General features: G+C 43.2%; 1 protein-coding gene across 8 annotated transcripts in view; it reads right to left on the reverse strand.

Moving 5' to 3' along the window:
- Positions 1-1,475: 1,475 nt before the first annotated feature.
- Positions 1,476-22,520, reverse strand: part of grin2bb (glutamate receptor, ionotropic, N-methyl D-aspartate 2B-b) — a 90,727-nt gene continuing 69,682 nt past the window's right edge. For 5 of the 8 annotated variants that reach the window (XM_079337011.1, XM_079337010.1, XM_079337009.1 and 2 more), the window contains 6 exons: positions 21,020-21,145; positions 19,564-19,793; positions 17,604-17,764; positions 15,064-15,251; positions 9,459-9,697; positions 1,476-6,265 (listed from right to left, as the gene is read on the reverse strand). In XM_079337011.1, coding sequence (XP_079193137.1) covers positions 3,869-6,265; positions 9,459-9,697; positions 15,064-15,251; positions 17,604-17,764; positions 19,564-19,793; positions 21,020-21,145 — 3,341 coding nt within the window. In that variant the 3' untranslated portion in view covers positions 1,476-3,868. The remainder of the gene's footprint in view (positions 6,266-9,458; positions 9,698-15,063; positions 15,252-17,603; positions 17,765-19,563; positions 19,794-21,019; positions 21,146-22,520) is intronic. The other 3 variants (XM_079337014.1, XM_079337013.1, XM_079337012.1) reach the window with 3 other exon arrangements.

Raw genomic sequence — 22,520 nt, forward strand, 5'->3', positions numbered from 1 at the left:
TTATTTTCACAATTACTGTGTTTAATCTCATTTTCAAAATTACTAAATATTCAATCAAGTTTGAAATACTCTCTTCACACAAGTAATTTCTCTCCATACAAAAGAATGCGAGGGTGAACTAGATTTTTGTTTTGTTGTATGTACATTTTTCACAATCTGTACAGCTCAGGGGGTGGAGTTGTTTGATCATCTGTGGCACAACACAAAATCAGAAGATGAGCCAAAGAGGAGCAAAAAATAAATGAAAAGAGAGACTATCTCGTAAAAATGCAGATTGATAATCTGTTGTGCTTTCTGTGTACCGATGAATGATGGTGCTTAACAATTTTGCCTTTTAGAAAACAAACGTATTCGCCGGTCTTTGACCAGATTAAAAATAAAAACACGTCTACACAAGCCTTGACCTATTAAATGTGCACATTTTCTGTTATGTTAGATGACTGCACTCATCCTGGCCTGAAGTCTTTATAAAAGCAATTTTGCAAGGGGACCTATATGAATCAAAGATTTGTTCGAAATAGATCTATTCTCTGTGGTTTTGTACAGTTTTTATCAAAAGTCCAAGAGTGCTAGATAAAGTATTTACAGACAGTGTTATAATACATGAACAATAAACGGTAATCTCTCACACTCACATTCTGCCTCTCGTCTAGATGAGCACACACAGAGGTAATCAAGCGCATGTTATCAGGCACATACAGAAAATAAATGAGACGTACTGACATACTCAAAGGGGAAAAAAGAATTCAAAGAAGGCTTATTCAGTGACAAAGAATATGCTATAACCGAGACCTTAAACCTTGTTTCAAACCATTCACCAAAAAATTCATCTGTTAATAACGATAAAACAAAAATGTTCCCTATCCTTGTGAACCTTTTAATCAAGTTTAGCTATTTGAGTTTAACTGAAATATAGACTGTGAGAATGGTGTCTTCTCTTGCACACTCACACACACACACCTACAGTACTACATGGACCATCAGTACCAATGAAGTTGATACAATTTCAAATATTGTTAAAAAAGGCCCGTGTTTCCTGGGCTAAAGGTTAAGATAAAAACAGAAATAAAGAAAAAGTGTATACATGCAAGTCATCACAAACACCAGAGACCTCCTAATATCATACATACTGACTTGTCAACCAGGAGAAGGAAAGTCTGTAAAAATGTGACCAGGATGTACGACAAACTGAACATTGGACCTGTTCACGCAAATTGTGCTTTAGCTTAGATTTGAGGTGGTAAAAACAATGCATGTGAATTAGGTTATACTAACGCTCTGCTTTTGGAGAGGGGGTTATTCTCAAAGTTAACAAGTGATTAATTTTCATAAGTACTGTGTTTCTAAACCACGTGCCTTAAGGACGGGATAGGATTCAAGGCAAACTCCTTCCTTCATCAAAATGTCACCATATGACAGATTATGTTGAGGGAGCGATCAATGGTCAATGCTACAGAACATTTGGAACATGGTTTGGAAAAGCGTTTTGGTTTAAACTTCAAGGAGGGAGAAAATGTGACTAATATTTACTCACTTCTCTTTTCGTACTTTAGGAAAAGTTTTGACTAATACGATTGTTTTGATTTTGATGAAAAGATCGAAAGCGCTCTCTTATAAGTATGTTACATATAAAGCTAAAGCTAGCATACAAGCTAGCTCAGCTAATCTTAAGGAGTAGAAAAAAGGGGGATAAAAAGAGCCATGCTCTGTCTAAAAATACGCTCAACTAGCACCTCTGAAGCTAATTAACAAACACATTATATCTTTATTGCAACAGTATGTAATGTTTTTCTGTCCTTAGCAATGCTAACTTAACAACATGAGGTCCTTTTAGAAATGCTACAGAATAAAAAATCAAGACATACCATGTTGATAATAAGCTTTAAATGTGCTTGTTAGTTGACTTTATTAATTTTGGACAAAGCCATGTTAACTATTGAGCCCAACTTGTTTTTTATGCTAAGCTACGCTAACTGACTGATAGCTTTAGCTTAATTTGTACTGTCTGGTCTAAGTAGTAAAATCTACTTTTATCATCAAAATCTGAACAAAAAGGCAGATAGGCATAAAAAATCCACTCTATTTCTTCTGATAGCAGAGAGGTCGGAGAGTTTGAAGAAAATGTTTTGTTTGATGAGAGGCTATAAATCTAAAGTGTTAACTCCATTCATTTGAACTTCAAGACTTAATTTTGACATCTTAGGGATGGAAAATACTCAACACTTGGACTCTTCACATCATTTTAATGTGACCATGTATTACAGCAGATAGAGGTTATGGCTGTAATCATGAAATAATTAACATGCTGGGCTGCTCATTCCAGTAACAGAGGCCTCAGTCTGAGAGTCCATTATGTCCCCTGTCCTCAACTGCAAAACTGTCACGGCCAATTGACTCAGACCCAATGAAAAGCTCTGACAGAAACAAGCCAACATTAAAAGGGATTTATTTCATGGATAGTTGGTTCCTGGGTCATCTGTTAAGCAAAAAAATAAATAAATGGTGGGGTTTCAGCAGGTGAGGAGTAATGACGCTTGGATTAATTGGGGAGTTGTTAGTGTAACAACATGCTTGTTTTATTTCTAAACTGCATTTCTTTGTGTGGCGCATCACAGCTTTGTTGTACCTGACATTTAGGGGTCATAGGAATGTGTTTAATTATGGCACTGTGGTTTTAACCCTTGTAATCCTGCTATTTCTTCAATAGTAGGGGGCTGTTAGTGGGAGATTGAGCTCCATCTACTCCAGCAAGTTTTAGGTCTTGCTTTCCAGTAGACTATTGTTAAACGTGTGTGAGCCGTTTTCAGGTGTATTTTCAATCCTGTCTCATTAATTGATATATCATTTAGAGTTTGATCTATCTACAAACAGAGCAGGTCTTGTGTTTAGAAAATCGGTGTTTATCCTTTAAGGCACATCCAGCTCAAAATGTGAGAACCATTTGGTACTGCCAAGCAAAAAAAAAAAAAAAAAAAGCAAGAGGAAACGGCAAATCAGTATGATGACGTTGCTTTTGCAGCTGAAAAAAAATACCTTCTTTGCAAATGTCTAAGTACTTAGAATGTACCCAGCAAGTCATGCCTTTCACATACACTTCACAGCACTCGAAAGTAAGAAAAGTGTAAAAAATCAAACATGAAGAATTAATAGCAAAGAAGAGTCCAAATTACAGGAAGCCAAAAACAAAAAAGATCTGTACTAACAACGGATCTCGCAGTCTCCTGTAATATGGGTAAGCTAAGAAAGAATTAACATCATACAAATATGTAACACGAACTATTTAAATCAATAAATTGAAAAACAATCCAACTGATCATCATCAAACACTGGAATAATATTCAATAATATTATTAACATTATCAATACAATTATTAGTTTACCCTGTTACTTCAACAGAAGTGTTGATATCTCATTCATGATTGTATTTCCGTTGCTAAACAAAATGTTTGTTTTGGTGTTAAAGATCTGCAGGAGGGAGGAGAAGACAAGTGTGTGAAGAGAGCAGAGAAGGTTGATTTTAATTCACATTTTTCCATCCCTCCCTCCCTCCCTCTCTCCCTATCTTTCTCTGAGCGTCAAAGCAGCACCAGAATCCTCTCTTCTCATTAAAATCGCGTTTCCCGCCGGACTTGAACACAGCTTAGCCTGCAGTGGTCTCTGTGCATCGTCCAAAATCTTTCCATTTAGTGGAGTGAGAACAACACACAGAGTAATGTGACTGCTTGTTCTGTTCACATAGAAAACACAGCCTGTGTTGTTTCTTCTTCTCCCACCCCCCCCCCCCCACCCCACCCCCATCACCCTTTTTTTCTTCACCCACTTCATCTTCTCTCTCTCTCTCTCTCTCTTTATTCTTCTGTCTTCACCCTTAGACATCTGACTCGATGCTGGAGAGCTTTTCATAAACGTGTCCATTGCTGGCACCATTGAAGGGTCTCTGTCCCGGCCCCAAACCTAACGTGTCCCTGCCCCCGGGCAGTAGCTTGCTGGACCCATGATGGTTCCCCACCCCGCCCAAACACAGCTCTTTAGGGAACCTGGGGGCCACATTGGACATCACCCCAGCTGTGGCTGATGCGGGTAAATAGGAAGCAGCTCCCATGGAGCCACGGAAGTCCCCTCCTCCTCGATTGTTGTTGAGAAGTTGCTGCTGCTGCTGTTGCTGCGTCTGTGGCTTTTTGACGTAGTATGGTTGGGCGCCATGTAATAGACACTGGTCGTCATCGAAGCTTGGGATGAAGGGGTTCTGGTTCACCTTATCTGGGTAGAGAGATTTAGACAAGGAGTAAGTCCCGGCCCCTCTGCTGCTACCACCACCACCACCACAGCCCCCACCTCCCATCATAGCTCTTTCTCTGTCCCTCAGGCTGTCCCTCAGGTCTCTCTCTCCCACCGACCGCTGATGCAACCCACCCTCGCCACGGAACAAACTGAAGGAGGAGCCTCCTTTGGCTCTGTCCCCGCCTATTCCTCCAAACATGGGAGACTCCCTATCCCCTGAATATCTCTCAAACATGTGAGCGTAAGGGCTGGGGCCTTCCATGGACCGTTCCCTGTCCTTCAAACTAACACTTCGGGGCTGCTGGAACTGCCCTCCTGCACCCCCACCAACCCCTCCCATGCGCCCCGCCCCTTCCCTCTGAAGGTCCACGAATGTATCGTATGAGTGTTGCCTCCGCAACACCCTCCCCCCTGGCCCGAGCTTCCTGCGTTGAGCCTGAGTCTGTGGTTGGCTGAGTCCTACACTACTCTTCGCTGCAGCAAACACCATGTTATTATCCTCACTGATGTTGTAAAGGTTGCTCGACTGGATCTTACACGAATCGCAGCGTTTGGAGGTGGCAGAGGTGGGGCGACTGCTGGTTCCTCCAACCCCGCTCGCTCCGCACGTGCCACCTCCCCCTATTCCTCCACTGTGGTGACACACACTGTTGCAGTTACGACACTCCCAATCACCCCCTGCTATGCCCCCACCTCCTATCCCAGAAACCCCCTTCTCCCAGCAGGTGTGTGCTTGCTGCCCTGCCGACACTGACCCCATCCCACCTTTACACTCTGGCTTCTTGCCTTTACCTTTGAGGAAGTCTTCTACAGGAACTAAGCTTTTACAGATACCACCACCGCTACCACCGCCCACACCGCTTCCTCCGCTTACACCCTCTTGCTCCCACATGGCCTTGCCATCCTTGGAGCGGAACTGGTCCGCATAGAAATCCCTCAGGTTCTCTTTGTCTTTGCGGAAAACATAAGGTGAAGAATTACCCCCTCCTCCTCCCCTCTTCCGCTCCAGGGGAGGTGAGACCGTGTGGTGTGACAGGGGCCGGTGGGGGAAGTGGTGGTGGACGGTGTGGTGGTGGGCTCTCCTTCTCAAACCGCTCAGCTCTATCTGGTCTTGCTCCCTTCGGCACTTGGCCGAAGCAGGCCTCTTTTTCAGGCTGTCCCTGTACTGCTTACGCCGCTTGTTGTTGCCCTCCAGGTTGCCGTAGGTGACGGTGTGCGTAGAGATATCGGACACATCAGAGCGAATGTTCCCGTCATCGCCCCCTGAGCCTCCCCCACCCCCGCCACAGTACCTGTCGTGACCCCCAATGAGCCCTGTGCTGGACGCACCTCCTTTGAAAGAAAACCTTCCGTACACATTGCTTCCCTTGAACCCACCCTGGTTGGAATCCGCTGGGGCATGGCCGGCAATCAGGTCAAATTTACTGGTGTTCCTGTGAGCCATGGAGGGGCGGGGCTGGGTGGTGAAGATGGGTGCTACCCCTCCCCCCAAACTGTCGCAATCGAACATGCCCCCCTCCAACGAGCTAGCGCTGCCTAAGCTACGTGGTCTATTGGGCGGGGGGCCGGACATACCCAGAGCCGAGACCGGGTGGTGGTGTACATAATGCTCCTGGTACAGGTTGCTGTCCTTCAGGGGCAAGTTGCCAAAAGTCCTCTCCACCTCGTTGATGTAGTCACTGAACATATTTTCCTCCGGCAAGTAGGGCGGAGCGGTCTTGCAGTCTACAGGATGACCCACTAGACTGCGTCGGTGCTCCTGGATGTCATAGATCGCGGATTCACGACTGCTGTGGCTGTACTCCAGAGCAGCATGAGGGGAACCGTTAATACCCGGAACAGCCGTCATGTCCTTGGCAGTGCGGAGCAACCGCAGGATGTTGGAGTGGGTGTTGTTCATGTTTTTCTTCATGGTGGATGAGGGTGAGTCTATGGTTGACTTGTTTTCCTCAATTTGTACCCCATGGATGCAGCTGTAGATACCCTGGAGTGTGAAAATGACAAGAGAAGGGAGGCAAAGAGAGAAAGAGAGGGTGAGATAGGCCACGGGACGTAGAAAGAGTAAGGGTGAGAGTGATAGGGTATGATAGTAAGAAGAAAACATTAAAAGGTGAGGCATTAGTAAGAAATCAAGAACCAGAAGGGGGCGGGTTAAGAGTTGGAGGGAGGGAGCCAAAGAGCCGACGCATAAACAAATAGACAGACAGACGACAGTTTGACAGACAGAGAGAGAGAGAGAGAGAGAGAGGCAAACAGACACAGACAGAGGCAGAGAGGTTAATGTTTCGTCATGTTCCCTCTGACCATCCTCTTGTTTACACACTATTAAACAGTAATGAGGGCTGAGTCCATCAATGACTTTTCTCAGGGGATGATCGTAGACCTTCACAGCTGCTGCTTAGCACTCCACCTCACGCAGTAAGTGAAGTGAGGAGGGGGTGAGCAGATTAAAGCCTTGATTGATAACACTGAAGGGCTGAACTTCAACATGCTTTGACCTCAAATCAATACGCTTAATCGCTTTCATTTGAATCTGACTGACACTGATACTAGCGCTCTGTTTTGCTTTTTAAAGGCTTTATTTCTACCGTCAAAGGAAATGAATCACTTGTTGGTTCTTTTCTGAATTTATGTTGACATCAGAGAAAAATTCAGAGAAAAATAAACATAAGTCAAACAAGCATGTTTAAATGGGGGCTAAGGGGAAACTGTGGTTGAGGCGACAGTCAAATCAGAAAGGTCGAGGACACACCACCCACCAGCCAGCTCGCAGGCCAACATCCCTCAAAGGTGTCAAACTTGTCAGAAACACTTTCCGTCTGTCTCTGGTTTTTCCCCGTCGCAGAACTACATTCATGAAACTGAATCTTAGACCCCCCCCCCCCAACAATCCTTTTATGCCTCCATTCTCTCTTTGTGTCTGTTTTATCCCCGTGTCCAGGTGCTCAGGTGAGTGGCAGCAGCTCCAATGGGATTGTCTGTCTTTATCTTTCTTCCTCTTTAGCTACTACAGTCGCTGTGAAGGGTAACAGAACAGAGGTTACTGGAGCAGCGCGACATCTTTTCCTTTCTACTCTGCCTTTGTCCTGCTGTTTTTCACTTTATCATTAATGCTCTTTTCCTCCTCTGTATTTTATTATCTGATTTTATTATTTTATTATAGTCTTCTTACTTGTCCATCCTAACTACTTTCTGTATATTGTCAATGAACTGTAGCGTTTTCTAACGTTAAACCAGGCATGAACGACATATCTGGCTGTGGAAACATTAGACTAAAAGGAGCCACTGATGTATGTGCACTTAAAATGGATGCACTAATGCAACAAGTAACAGCAGCCTCAAGCACATTATAAGAGCTTAGAGAGAATCTTTAAGCCACCATGCAAAAAGGGTTGTTATGTTTTGCATAAAAATACGTGTTTTAGAAGCTGCAGAGACACCATGAGCGCTGCCAATTCAACAAAAAAAAAAGAAGAAGAGAGAGTTAAAAAAAAAAAAAAGTGTTTCTGAAATGCTCAGGGCCAGATCTGAATTCAGCACTTGAAGGTAAGACTGGAACGGTGTTTACCAAATGATATTACAATTAGAAACACCTTCGGCTCTCACAACACAACATAAACAGCAGTGCCCTTTTCTCCGGTAACAATAATTGAGACAATTTGCATGCAACAACCGCCACTCTTCTTCTTATAATGGACCTTAACGACCTGCTGCTGTAACACTGAGACATCTTGTTAGGTGACCCATTAGTACACAGTCGTTAGCTCGCTGAGACGAGCACATATACAGCCCCTCAGGTCACTGAGCTGAGGATGTGCAGCGCAGGAGGAGAGAGGGGCCTGACTTGTTCCTGCTCTTATTCAACATAATGTTTGCAGTGATGCTGTTGGATGCTGTTGAAAAAGCTTCTGACTTTAAAGTTTGTCTGAAATGAGCAAAGAAGCATCAAGGAGTTGGTTTAACATCTCTCTTTGTTAATTACAGAATGTGTCAGAGTTTTCTGCTTCCACTACTACATTGGACCTTTTTTCATTGTATTTTTTAAATAACAAAGTAAATCAGCGTTGGCCAGGTTTTTAGAGGTGTAGGACTTAGAGTTACACTGTTGTTAGATTGAGCTTCCTTTTAAGCCATTTGAACTTTTTTCTGTGGAGAAAAAAACAAATGCAACATAATAAGTACCTTTAAATAGAGACAGCAGAAAGTGTTCCTCTCGGTCATTGCTGTCCTATTCGCCTGGACTTGGTAGTTTTAGACTGTATAAGAAGTGAACCACCATGACGTCACATTTTCTGGCTCTCTCTTTTTGTTCGAAGTCGCACACAGTCTATTGACATTAGATCACCTCTCTTCTGTTGACAGGTTGTAGAAGCACATGTTTGACTGTCACAGCTAACAACCCCATTAGGTATATCCAAGTTTATCACCAATCTGAATCTTAAAGGGAGCATCATTTACTACATGAGTAGGTTGAAGATTATAACCTGATCAGGAAAATGTTTAAAGAGGTGATAAATCAACAGAGAAGTCAAGTTTTTATCATAATGTGAACTTGTTGACTTATTTTTGCCGTCCCACGCTGGTCATCACAAAGAATTTAAAACTTGGTAACTTTTCATCACTTCTCAGAAGAATCTTTTTTTAGGTCTTTACTGGCAGTCAATTACTGTACCCCCAGAAACTGGACTGTTTTTTAATTTGGCCACTGCTCTGCAAAAATAGTTCACGTTTTGATTCCAATTTGAAGTTTCCTTGCCAACCTATAAATCCTCCAGTTTTTTCAGCTCAGATCTGCCATCACAGTAAAATATGACCTGCATGGTCTACATCGAAAAACAAGCTTGAAAGTATTAAAAAAAAGTAGAGTAACATTTAGAGTTTGTGGCCGACGCGTATTTGTCATTATTACACTGCTGTCTTACACCGACCTCCAGTGTGTTATAAATATGAAAAGGCTTGATTGCTGTAGTTTGCACAAATCATATTTTGGATTAGGTTTGTGTTTTTTGACTGCCTGTGCTAAAACAAGCTTCAGGTAAGTGAGGTGAGTCATTGTCTCTCTCTGACTGACTGGATACGACTCAACCTCAGCCTGTGGTTTTAAAACAGCCTCTCCTGTGATCCTTCTGTAAAAAGGATTAAGACTGGACCTGAAACAAAAACACGAGTGCACTCACTCTGCTGATGGAGAAGGTGAACCCGGGCTGCCCAGAGCACACGCCCATGAAACAGAAGCGTAGCTGCCAGTAGAACCAATGTTCACAGATGAAGGTGATTAATGAAAGAATCATGGCGGCCCCGAGCATGTAGAAGACCCCCGCCATGTTGTCCACGTCCAGCTGACTGCTCATCACCTCGTTCTTCTCGTTGTGACAGATCCCTGTGAGCCACAGCGCCTCAAACTCCTCCATGTCACCTGGAGGGAGGAGAGGCACACACACACACACACACACACACACACACACACAGATGACCGTATCGTTGTGTTACTGTATGTGTGACCTGCACACTAAGTTTACCCTTGGGTGTCTGAACGTGGAAGAAGTGTGAGTGCAAAAAAGGGACACAATTTTATGGATGGGGAGTTGAGGCCAAAAACAGCTCAGACCTCATGTACGTTCAACAAATGTCACGTCGCATTATTTTGAGTGAACGCCCCCTTGAGGTCGATCCTCATTAAGGACTGCTTATGCAATGCTATCGCTTCCTCGTTTGGAAAACACAAACTGCCTGCTGAAACACAGTCCTCGGGGAGGAAGTGTGTGTGGTCATGTGACAAGCGTTTCCGCCCTAAAATGTCTCCACATCTCCGGGGGGAACTGCTGAGGGGGGAGAACACGTCCAGAGAGATTAGTCTGAGCTGCACTGATGATCTGTTTCTTGTGCGTCTGTGTGAGATCAAGGGGTTATACACAGTGTTTTCTCAACTGGTACACAACACTGTATTTTTTTTTTTTTTGTTCATGGTTGGATTTAGTCTTAAAAATACTTTCTTACCTTAATGTGGCTCACTGAGAAAATTGTGCAACCTTAAAACGCTTCATGGTGAGATGAGATCATGATGACAAAGGAGTTTCAAAGTTTTGGAGACTATGAAACTTTTCTCCCTTTTTCAGAGCTAGTAAGAAAAAAAAAAAAGCGAGAAAGGAGCATGTAGTAGGAGGGGTTTTTTGAGTCTTTGGTTTGCAGCTTGCAATTAAAAAATATGCCATTTCTCCAGCAGTGCTTTGATATGACATAATTTGTGGCTAGAAGAACCACAGGCCATTTCAACTTACATTCATTTGTATCGCACACTAGCAAGAACGACGCTATGAACACTGAATACAAAAACAATATTATGTTTTAATATATGTTGTTCTGTTACCTGCCAAGGGACTGCAGATGTAAATTAGCCTAAGGCTAACTCTGGTGCAATGCATCAAATGGTTACATTTATCTTTAGCACATGGTCTCTACCAAATAAATACAAATGCATATAAAGTTGAAGCACGGAGGACAAAATAATGTGATGTCATAAGGCAGTGGTGTCCAAACTTTTTTTCTTGCGGGCCAAAATTGTGGCGTTAGAATCACTCACGGGCCACAGGGTTTTTTTGTTTGTTTTTCTTTTAAATATTGGAAGGAACTTTTTGTATTTTGACCTCTTCAAAAAATAATGTAAATACACAAATAACTAATTGCAGTGGGAAACTGTTGTGTTCTAATTTTTTTGGAAAGAATAGTCAGGCTTTTATAGGCCTCCCTCCCTCCCATCTGATGAGGCCTGGGGCCAAAATCTTCTGATTCTTCGATTTGAAGTCAAGGGCCACAAAAAATCCACTCAAGGGCCACAAATGGCCCCCGGGCCGCACTTTGGACACCCCTGTCATAAGGCTTTATAGAACCTGCAGTCACAAGTGAACCAAATCTAAAGAGTTTACCACAAACAGGACACAGATCGCACAGTAACATGTACTGGAGGCATCCAGAATCAGATACAGGTCAGATCTTTTACATATACGTCCTCAAACAGGTCAGAAAGCAGGCGACTTTAAAATCACACTCTGCACTGCTGGGACGTAGGAGGGGCGGAGTCTTTTAAACTCAAAGAAAACAAAAGGGACTGTCCCCCTGTAACCACGGCAACATTCAAACATCCTAGTCTTTGACATTTGTAATGTTGTGTATCACACAATAAATCAGGGAAGAGAGAATAAAAGACAGATCTGTCCACATGCTGAAAATCACTGAGGAGAGCTAACCAATGCTCCGTTATAAGAGTTTGTGAATGCAGCTTAATAATAAAATAATAGTCAGTTGTTTACTGTTCAGAACCAGTTTCAGTATTGATTCTTCTCATCATCCACTGATTTCAATGACGATGACATGAGAGCAGGATAAAAACATTCTCTCCAACATAGGAGGTTTGCTTTTAAATCCGTGTCTATGTTGTTGTTTTACAACCAATCAGCCGGACTCAGATCCCTGAAGCTGGATCAATAAGCAGAATGTAACAGGAATCTATATTTTTATAATCACGCTCTGCTTTGTAATCCTCCTTCATCTCTCATCCATCGTCTTTCTCATCGCTCTCCAACATTTCTTACACTTTTCCCACATTCCTCCCGACCCTGAATCTTTGCAGAGATAGAGTTAGCAGACTGTTTGTGCTGCTGACTTACATCTTATTCATGCGTGGACTCTTAACAGGAGGCGACAGACATGAGCAAACATCGATGAGTCTGATCTCTACCATGGACCAATGTGTCTGTGCTGACAGTCGAAGTTATAAGACGACGAGCTGACCTCATGTACGCAGTCAATACAACGAAACCATTTAACTGTCATTTGGGTCAATTTGTGCAGAAACTGTTGTTTGATCTTTGAGGAATACACAATCAAGTCTGCACACATTTCCACACACACACACACACATTGCAGACACACACACACACACACACAGATACACTCAGTGCTCGTCACTCAGCTTTGTAGGTTTGAAGTCGATTTATCTCTTTCAGATCTGATCCGAGGTGACTGTTCTGTCTGCGGTGAACCCTGCATCCATCACTCACACTGGGATGGAAGGCTGCGAAGGCTTGGTGTGTGTGTGTGTGTGTGTGTGTGTGTGTGTGTGTGTGTGTGTGTGTGTGTGTGTGTGTGTGTGTGTGTGTGTGTGTGTGTGTGCATGCTGCATGGTATATGTTCCAGCAGGTGGTGAGCAGTATGAAGCACATACTGTCTGTGGAGGTGGAGTGTGACTGTAGGTGTATTCGCAAAAGGAAAGGATTCACATAAGGGACGAGTGTTTCTTTGAGATGAAACTTTTGCTTCCTTACAAACTGTAAAAGAAACCAGAGCTGCTTATACATTTAGACATTGTTTCTTCCAGGTCTCTGCTCCCCGCAGACCTTCATTCCTTCCCAAGAAGCAAAAACAGTGAGTGAGCGATGAGCGCAAACTGCAAAGCCTCGGTAACTGCTGAGACGACTTTGAGGAAAATGTGCAGCATATTTAAACAAACAAATGAAACATTCTGCAATTACCAAACTGAAATAACTACACTGACATCAAAGGTGCTGCTAATCCATAAAGGGAGCTTTTCTTAATCACACATATTCAGAAAAGAACCGCAAATAGACGAAAGCGGCAAATCCAGTCCTACACTGAAGTGCTGTGAAGGGCAGCTCATTGAAAAAGTTATTATTTATGGGAGAGTGTGAGGGAGACGAGGAAGTGTTTATATGGGAAAATGTCAAAGTTAAACAGCATAAAGAATCGTTAAGTCAACAAACAGCACGTCGGAGATTCAAAGCAGGTGTTTGAGTATGTTGGGAGAAAAGCAGATGAGAAGGTGTCAGGGCGAGACGGATGAGTAAAATCTCGGGTCGAGGTGAGTAAAATAAACAAAGGTCCTTCACTTCAGAGAGCTGTGTGTGGCCTAAAGTAAAGGTTGGGACGTCCTGCTCGTCTTATATGTGAATCTGGAGCTTTAGGAGGTGTTTAAAAAGGCTAACTTTATCTCCGGCGGAGCGTGAGCTCAGTTGCAGTGTTCAACTTTTAGCTAGCACAGCGTTGTCGTGCTTTTATCCCTGTGTCCATGACTAAGGGTGTATTGTCTCATAAGCTGCCTGTACAGATGGAAAATGTTCCTGTTGTGTGTCCTACATCCTCATCTGTGTCCTCTGAATTAGCTCAGTGTCATTTCAAACCAACCCGTCCAAACAGAGGTGCCAAATGGGCATCGTAGCATTGAGCACAAACCACCTCAACTGGCACGATCGGCTCATCATGACAGAGCAGCCGCGGCCTTGAAGCAGAGGCCCTCACGGATCGCTGCACTCGTCATCCTCACTCAGTGACGCCAGACGCCCGGACGGCTTCTCTCGGTCACTACCCAAAACTCACGACAGCAGCTGGGGCTCAAAACAAAACTGACCTACAAACGGAGAGCATCGCTCAGTGGCACATCCGGTACAGTAAGTATTACTTTGGTCAAGCTACACACTAACTCCCGACTCAACTTTCATTTAGTAATATCTTCCACTTGTGTGTGTTTTTCAGTTTGTATTTGTGTGCTGTTGTGAGGTGTAAAGCAGTTTGTAACCTGTGCTGGTGTCGTCCTGCCTCTGCATTAGCTTGGTGTTATATCTTTTGGTAGTGACTTCTATTCAAAGACACATACTGGTAAGAAATACTCCCTTCACATCTTCACCAGCCATCTGAGGTGGGAAATGCTTTCAGGTTTTACTGCAATTTTCAAAATTGTAGGCTGAGTTTAAGGTTTAGATGTCTAAGATGTTGAAATTGTTCCTTTGTTTTTAAATGTTTTAAATTGTGACATTTCAAAGATTTAAAATAAACTGAAGGAGATTGAAAACACGAGTTTATTCCAGAATTTTTTTTTCTTATTAATTAATCCTATCAAAGAGAAAAGACCTGAACTCTTGAACAGACTTTTCCAAAACAGATAAAATATTGATGGTTCTTCTGTTTATAAAAAGAACAACAACACCTAACACCCCCTGGCTACAACACTATGGACTTCTGAATTGTCTTTCACACTGAGAAAACATGTCAATCACTACATGTCCAACCATGACAGTCGTCGTCTCCAGAGCTCAGCCACTGAAACAGCCTCAGTCTCGAGAGTTAACAACAACTTTCACTTGTGGAGCAGCTGCAGCCTCTCAGGCCTGCTGCTCTGTCGCTGTCGATGAGGGACTGAGCGGTGCCAAGCTGGCTCAGGAAGCGTCGTCCTGCTGCTGACAGCCTCGACGAGCACCAGGATCTACCAGCAGGTTATCGGGTCGACACAATCAGCAACGACCACCTTCACAGCTCCTTCACAGCTCCTTCTGTGACTCCTTGTTTCCAGCCTTATCACAATGACAAGAGCTCAAACTTTGTTTGATCATTTACAAACCTAATCATAATCTGTTCCATGAAATGTGAAACAGGGATTTAACACTAAAGGGAATTAACACTGCAATGAAACTGTCTTTAATTAAACGATCCAAATGTTTGTTTTTCAATATTGTTATTAGGCCCTATTTATAGGCTAATCACTTTAGGGATATTATGATCTCAATAGAAATATTCTTGATAAATACATTTAGATTTTACTACTTGTGAGTCTTTTATGCTACAGTGACAATAAAAACAAAACCTGGGTGAATGTTATTTATCAAACAAACGCCGCCATAACAAAGGGAAGAAATGCATGTAAATAAATTCAGCTCTTTGGATATTTCTAAGGATTTGCATGAAAACAAAAAAATGTCTCATTTAACTCCTTACCATCTCCAAACAGCATGAGGATGGCCAGATCCACAGCTCGCTTCCAGCCCGAGTCTTTCTGGATGGCGATGCCGTAGCCAGTGGACGCGAAAACCTTACCGCTCCCGATGGTGACCAGCTTACAGCCCTCGTCTCGACCCGCCATGTAGTTCAGCACGGCCGCGTCGTAGATGAAAGCGTCCAGTTTGCTGGAAGTAAAGCACGTGAAAAACGCTTTGACAAGGTGATAGTCCTTTGTGGCTGCAGTCACATCGTGACAGGTGATGAATGAGTTCAAAATCACTCCCGTGCTCTTCCAGTCGTCTCGCTTCTCGCTTAAAGGTCACATATTATACACAATACACTCCACCATGGTTTTCTAACACCGTCTCTTGTCCCCCCCAGTTATAAGATAAGTTCATCCTCTGTGTCGTCTGTCTGCCCAACTTTTAAGAAACGTGTGCTCAAACACAACGTGTAAATATATTGTCCTCATGACATCACAAAGGGGAGTCAAACCTCCTCCAAGTGGGCGACACAACTCGATGTTTGTTCTGCCCTCTGAGGCCACATTTCCCCTGTAAACACTAAGCATGGGGTGAGAAACCCTGGGCCACATACTCTTCCAAACAGGGGCCAAACACAGCTCATTTAAAGCTACAGCATCTTCTGAACAAGGCTGTAGAGAGGTTTATAGGCATCCTCAGAGACAGGAGAAGTACCAGTGACCAGAGGAGGTGGGCAGCACGACTTTAGCCAAACAGTTGGCTTTCAGTGGGCAGTCATGGAGAGGCTGAAGTGTGGGGATACAGGACGCCGCTCTGTGTGTTAGATAAAGTCGTTTAGTAAAGCCAAGAGCTGTCTGGACATGGGCCATAATATATCAAATAAAAGCGGTGGATGTGCAGCCACACACAAGCATGACGGAGGAGTGGCAGGAGACGAGTAGATTTATTGCACTTCATTCGACAGGACATTTAAGTATGTTTTTATTATTGGTTTAAAAACTTATTACACAATAAAGCTCAGAGCTAACACCGCCCACCTAACACCCAACGCCTGAAAACGTTCAAAAACTTCAATGACCAAATCTCAAAAGGACTGGAAGGCTATAATACTGGAGTTTATTACTTTTAGAGTTGATTTATGTACAAAAGATTAGATAAGATTACTTAAGAAGATTTATAAATGACATCATTTGAAGCTGTTTGTGGATTTGTTTTCCAGAGGCTTAGAAAGAAATGATAAGAAATACTGTGTGAGAGAGACATGTAGGTGATGGCTGACAAAGGGATGTTTATGCTCTAAATCATTTTGTGATTTTATTTTGAGTTAATAATCTTTTATGAAATATGAACAGGAACATATTGTCGTATATAGTAGATTATGAGAAATGTTGGACTGACTATTTTATTTTATTCTGTTCGTTTCCTGGTATTTCATAGTTGGGGCCCTGTGATTGGCTGACGTACAGTCCAGGGTGTAACCCCGCCTCTCGCTCAATGACAGCCGGGATCGGTTCCAGCCCACAGAAAATGCATAGATAGATTTTTAGTTGGTCACAGAGTCTGAAAAACTAAATCTTCTTACAGCCAAAAGAGCAGCAGAGCTGTTTATCTACCAGGTGAGAATATTTAAGGTTTCAGTTTTTACGGAAATGTTTCTGTATTTCTAAAACTGTAAAACACTTATTGTCTCCCTCAGTGAGAGAAGATGTTCAGTTGTCACGCAGACTTCAGTTAAGTATAGATATTCATAATCTGTGGAGAAAAAAAAAGCTAACCATCACCATGACAACTGTGCACCTCCATCTGTTAATAAGATATAGTAAAAAGCTTCTTGAACAACAGCTACATTTATGCTTGTTTTAATCCTTTGATTGTAAATTCAGTTTGAAGTTCAGGTGTGACTTGTGTGTCGGAGAACGCCGACTCCGTGACAACCTGTGTGTCAGGCTCCGACACACACACCCCAGCTGGATAAACTCCAGAGGACACTACGTCTTCTATTCTTTTCACATGAGTGATATGAAAGGTCAGTTGACATGACAGTCTCCAGCTTGGTGACAAACGGCCATCAAACGGCGCCTCGGGCTCCGCAGGCCTCTGTGGCTGACCAGCTCAAACTCTCTCCAAACACCAGAGGTACTTTACTGCTTTGCATTCTTAATTCTCTGACAAGGCTTGATGGAACCGTTGGAGGACAGGGAGAGGGAGAGAGTGCATAGGAAAGGAGGTTATTAACTTGCTTTTAGAGGCAGAGGGAGTGAATATTAGCAAGTTCTCACAGCAACCACGGGGCCATGCTGCTATTTCTGGGCGCCAGAAGCAGGAAGATACACAGACCCACCTGCTGCCCACCCACATCGCCCAGACTTCTCCCTCTCCCTCAGCCTCTCTCTCTCTGCTTTTTCCATGATCGTACTTTTTCTCCGTGTTGCATCAGAGCCGGACCTCACAGCCCCATCATGTCTCTTTCCTCCCTGCTTTTAGCTCCCTCCCTCGCCCACGCTCTCCCCGTACACGTGCTCCCTCCTCCCCCTAAATGTCTCCCGTCCTTACCCAGACTTCAGACTGTACAGCGCTTCGTCTACATTCTTCTGGTGGAAGCTCGTCATGTAAGAGTGCATGTCCCGGTAGTTGTTGCGGATGTTGCGCTCTGTACTCCCGTTGGGGACCGTGCCGAACCGGAAAGGCGGCGAGAACTCATTAGGATTCTGGAACTGTGGAGGGGGGGGGGTTACCGGAAAACCACACAGAGAAGAATGACAGAAAAGTGCTCGTTAGCATGGAGAAAGGCACTGAGCTGCAACAAATAGCCTTTAATGCACCGCTGAGCAGCAGCCGCGGACTGTGCTTTTGGAAGTTTAAAATGAGCTAAATGCTCAAGGTTGTGCTCGACATAAAGACAAACACGTACCGAACTCAAGTTCCAAACATATCTGAGTAAGTGCTCAATGGGGTTCATCTAGGACTGCTGCTCAAATTAAAGCCAATCAAAATGTCTCAAGCCGACGATTTGTCTGAAAAACAGTCTAACAGAAGATTTTTAGTGTCAGATAAGACAAGACAGAAAGAAGCAAATCCTACTAAAAGCAAATCTTATTAGAAAATGATCACAGAGTGATAAAAGTATTAATAGAAGATGCAAAGTTATTCATTCAATATTCATCTGAGGCTACCTGATTCATCTGATTGTAATGTTAGTCTGTGTGGCAGGAGCTGAGAGAAGATTCGATTCACATCAGAGCTGGGGAATATTTATCTCTGACAAAATCGATTAAAAAAACATGAACAAAAAAAGAATTTCTTGATCCACCTTCTCAAATCTGAGGCGTTGCTGCTTTTCTTTGTTCTGCATCTTTGCATTTCGAGGACTTGAAGGTTTCGGACTGGTGGTCAGACAAAATGAGAACATTTGAAAAACATCTCTCCGGGCTCTTAAAAAGTAAAAAGTAGTGAAAGTAGTTTTTCTTATTTTGTCGACTTGAGAACGAAAAAAGTGATTCCAGAAAAGAAAGATGGGTTTGAATGTGTCTTCATACTTGAGTGTAGAAGAAAAATAAAAACACCATAAATCAAACCAGTGTTTGTCTCAATTGGCTAATGACTGCTGAAGACACTCGTTCAATACGAGCTGAACCAGGTGTTATGATCGAGTGTGTCACAGATTTAATATGAACACATGTACATCACTGACTGCATCAAATTAAACTTTAAAAAGACTTTCAAATCAAACAAACGGACAAATATAAGCTGGCCAGGCACCTTCTAACCTTCCTGATCTTGTAACTTTCAGTGCACCTGACTGCAGTTTGAGAATCTGGAGTTTCACTATAGGTGATCTGGACTTCGCGGGTCGGGCCCCTAAAGTTTGGATTCGCTGCCAGAAGATCTCAGATCAGCCGATTCAGTGTCTCACCCGGTGTGCTACTTTTATTAATCTTCATGTATTTTCTTTGCTTTCTTACATATTGAAGCCATGATTGATTAAAGGGATACTTCACCCATTTACATGAAGCTTTGTATCATTAGAAACATGGTAGTAGTGTTGAATGGTCGTGAATCCAACCCTCATTTTGCCCTGAGACGAGAGAAATGTGTTTTTCTTTGCTTGAAAGTTTTCTTCATGTGATGCAAAAATCGTCATATTGCGTCACGTTTATTGTATTTTACTGTCTGCCACTGTGGCACTTTGTCATTGGTCTTAAAAGGTACATTATGATTAAAGTTATTATGTTACTATGATGAGTTCAACACACGGCACATCGACTTACAGTGCTTTGTCTGGAACACCTGGACGGATCAATAAAAAAAAAAAAGAAATATTTTAATAATGGCTCCCTCCGCTCTTTTTAGTCGTTGTTTTAAAAGAACCTGTCCTAAACAAACATGCACAGACGAGAATACACATCAAATCATGAGCTCCCCCGTGGCTCAGTATCACAACTCCCCCCATCACGTTCTTCACACACCTGCCCCTCCGCCCCATAAGCCCCCTTGCACCGCTTTGAATTCACACCTTCTTGTCTGAAAGGCCCGACACCTGGTCCACATACTCCTCCTGGATCATGAAGGCAGCCAGATTGGCAGTGTAGGAGGCCAGGAAGATGACAGCGAAGAAGGCCCAAACAGACACCATGATCTTACTGGTGGTACCTTTGGGATTCTGCACGGGGACGGAGTTGTTGAAAACCAGACCCCAAAGCAGCCAGACGGCCTTACCGATGGTGAAGGAGGGACCTCCGGGCTCTGGGAGGGAGGGAAGAAGGGAGGGAGGGGGTGAAAAAGAAGAAAGATGAAAGATGCAGAAAGGTCTCAAAGACCCCAGGTTCCATGTGATCTACTCCGCTACACTATTTACATATTTAGCAACAGCACTACACGAGGCAGTAAATAAATGGCAGCTACAAAGAGTTGATTTATTGCTAACCTTTAGCTTGTCAGTGATTGGAGGATGTGCTGCACCCTCCATATGCCCTCGTCCAACCTCTAACGTGACAACCTGCTGTTACAGACTAACTCTGCTCCACCTCCCTCCACATGACTATGACAAGGTAGCAGGATGGAAACACTACCTACTGCAGCTCGGTGACATCAGAGACGCAGAGAGAGGGGGTGAAGGGGAGTAGATGGGCTCGCAGCAGGCTACAATTATGCTACAGCTGTGCAGGACAAGCGCCCTTACATAACCTAGAGATTAAACAACGCTTTGCTGTGCACACTGTTGCTATGACAGAAAACACAACTGCAGTAAACGCAAGTTAACTCCACAAACGAAAACATCATGACTCTTCCCCTCTCTGATAACAAAGAAAAGAGAGTGAGCAGCAGCACTTTCGTTCTGCGTAGCTGCTGTTGTGTCAAGCTAACGCAATCCTGGGAGTCAAACAGAGCTGGGTGAGTAAAACTGCAGGAGAAAAAAATAGATTGAATCTGAACCATTGATTTTGACGGGTAAGTGGATTTGAATGGAACAGAATTTGATTTAAAAGGGTTTGTTGTCCCACAATGCCAGACACAAAGCTGACACATATTTTCAATGCGTGGTAATACATCTATTAAGGTTTATTTACTGTTATTCTGCCCTTGAGGTGGCAGTGCATCAGCGTTGTGTAATATTTGAGAATGGCACAATGAAAAAAAAAAAAAAAGAGTCTAGAGGTGGGAGAACAGAGGCCTCTTTGTGGACACAGGGATATAAAGAATACTTAAGATCACCGATCGGCTTCTTTTCAATGATCCTTTTCATTAGTGAAAGAGCTTAAGTGAGCGTGTTTGTAGATAAGTACTCGAAGGCATCGAGCCCAAGAGCTCCAGTCACTCTCATTCAGAGGGGATCGTCAAAGAAGTTTTACTCAAGGAGGCCACTGTTTGAATGGTGTATTCAAGGTAGCACAATATTCATATATATATCCTTTTTGGAGCATCAATTGACAAGAGTGTGTGTGTGTGTGTGTGTGTGTGTGTCCTCTCACCTCGCCCATCTGCCAGACAGCGATTGTAACCCACCGGGCTAATGTACTCAAACGCAAACACAGCTACAGCCGACACAATCAGCAGCATCACAAACATCATGACCCAGACATCGGCGCTGAAGGGCTCTGAGAGGGAGAGAAGTTGGGAAGAAAAGTGACGGGGAGAGAAAGAGAGAGAGGGGGGGGTGTGGGGGGGGGGGGGGGTAAGGTTGAAGAAGAAGGTGCAGCAGGGTGCAGATGAAGATGAAAGAAGGAAGAGGAGGGAAACACAGAGGGGAGGTTCATTAAATCAATCAAGACAATTAAAAAATCACCCCTTAATATCAACATGATTATTTGTATTTATGTGCTGTGTGCTCACTGGTTCACGCTGATGGACTGTGATCTGAGTTTGTTTGAACACTAACTCGCTCTTCTCCGGGAGAGAAGCAGAGAGGCAGGCAGGCAGGTAGGTGTGAATGGACACATGTACTCATCCAACTGGACACATTTTCTCGCTCCTGCACTCAGCAGATTTCACACATGAAATATCAGCTAACAAGCGCTGTAGTCACAAAAATACATGTCACTACAGGATCCATTTAGCAGAGATGGATCCTTCCGACAACCTTCATCAGAACACGGAGCTGCTCAAGTTAAAAGTATTAACGACTGATTTTGGTCCTATTTACAGACGGCATCTTAGCGACGTGCAGCCATTGGTTTCAAAATGAGTTTTAAATATTTGTATTCATGTCTGAGTCAGCTGCTGCCTTGCTGGAAGGATATTGTGTTTGAAGAGGAGAAGGGGAAAAAACAGCCTAACTGCAATATGGTGGCATTTACGAAGCAGCAGCAGCAGCAGCAGCAGGAAAAGCAAGTTATCAATCACTTTGTTGACGGCGCACTGACAGCAATCATACATCTCATATGAGGCCAAAAAAAACTTTTGGGCTTTTTTTCTTTTTTTTTTTTTTTGCATCAATCTGAAATATTGTAGGGAGATATTTAATCAGAGGGAGCAGCCACTGTGACAAGCTAGCTTCAGAAACATCTTCCTGCTTAGAAGGAGAACCCACTGAACTGTGAGGAGCGCTCTGGAACGACTCACTCCAGCTGGAACGTTTCATCAAGTGAGATTTCAAACACGTCCACGTGTCATTAGTGATCATTGCTCAACTTTTAATGAAACCACAATGAGTCTGCTTTAAAGGTAGAAACACCGTCTCTGTGTTTCTGCTGAGTTGCTGCTCTTTTTTTTTTGACTTCAGCAGAAATTAAACGTTTGGGACTTAAAGTTGTTTTTAAAGCCCAGAAACTGTGTTCATAAAAAATGCAAAATAAAGTCACACATTGGAATTACAGTATGTTTTCATTATTTTGTGATTAAAAACTTCAATCTGAGTCTTTGCACTTTAAAAATAATGAGATAATGACTGAATACATGCACAAACATTTATATTCATTTTGATAGAAAATAAACAACTTCTGTTTCACAGCTTTGAATAATGATGAATCCTTA

Source organism: Symphodus melops (genome assembly GCF_947650265.1).
Source record: "Symphodus melops genome assembly, chromosome: 2".
NCBI classification, from domain to species: domain Eukaryota; kingdom Metazoa; phylum Chordata; class Actinopteri; order Labriformes; family Labridae; genus Symphodus; species Symphodus melops.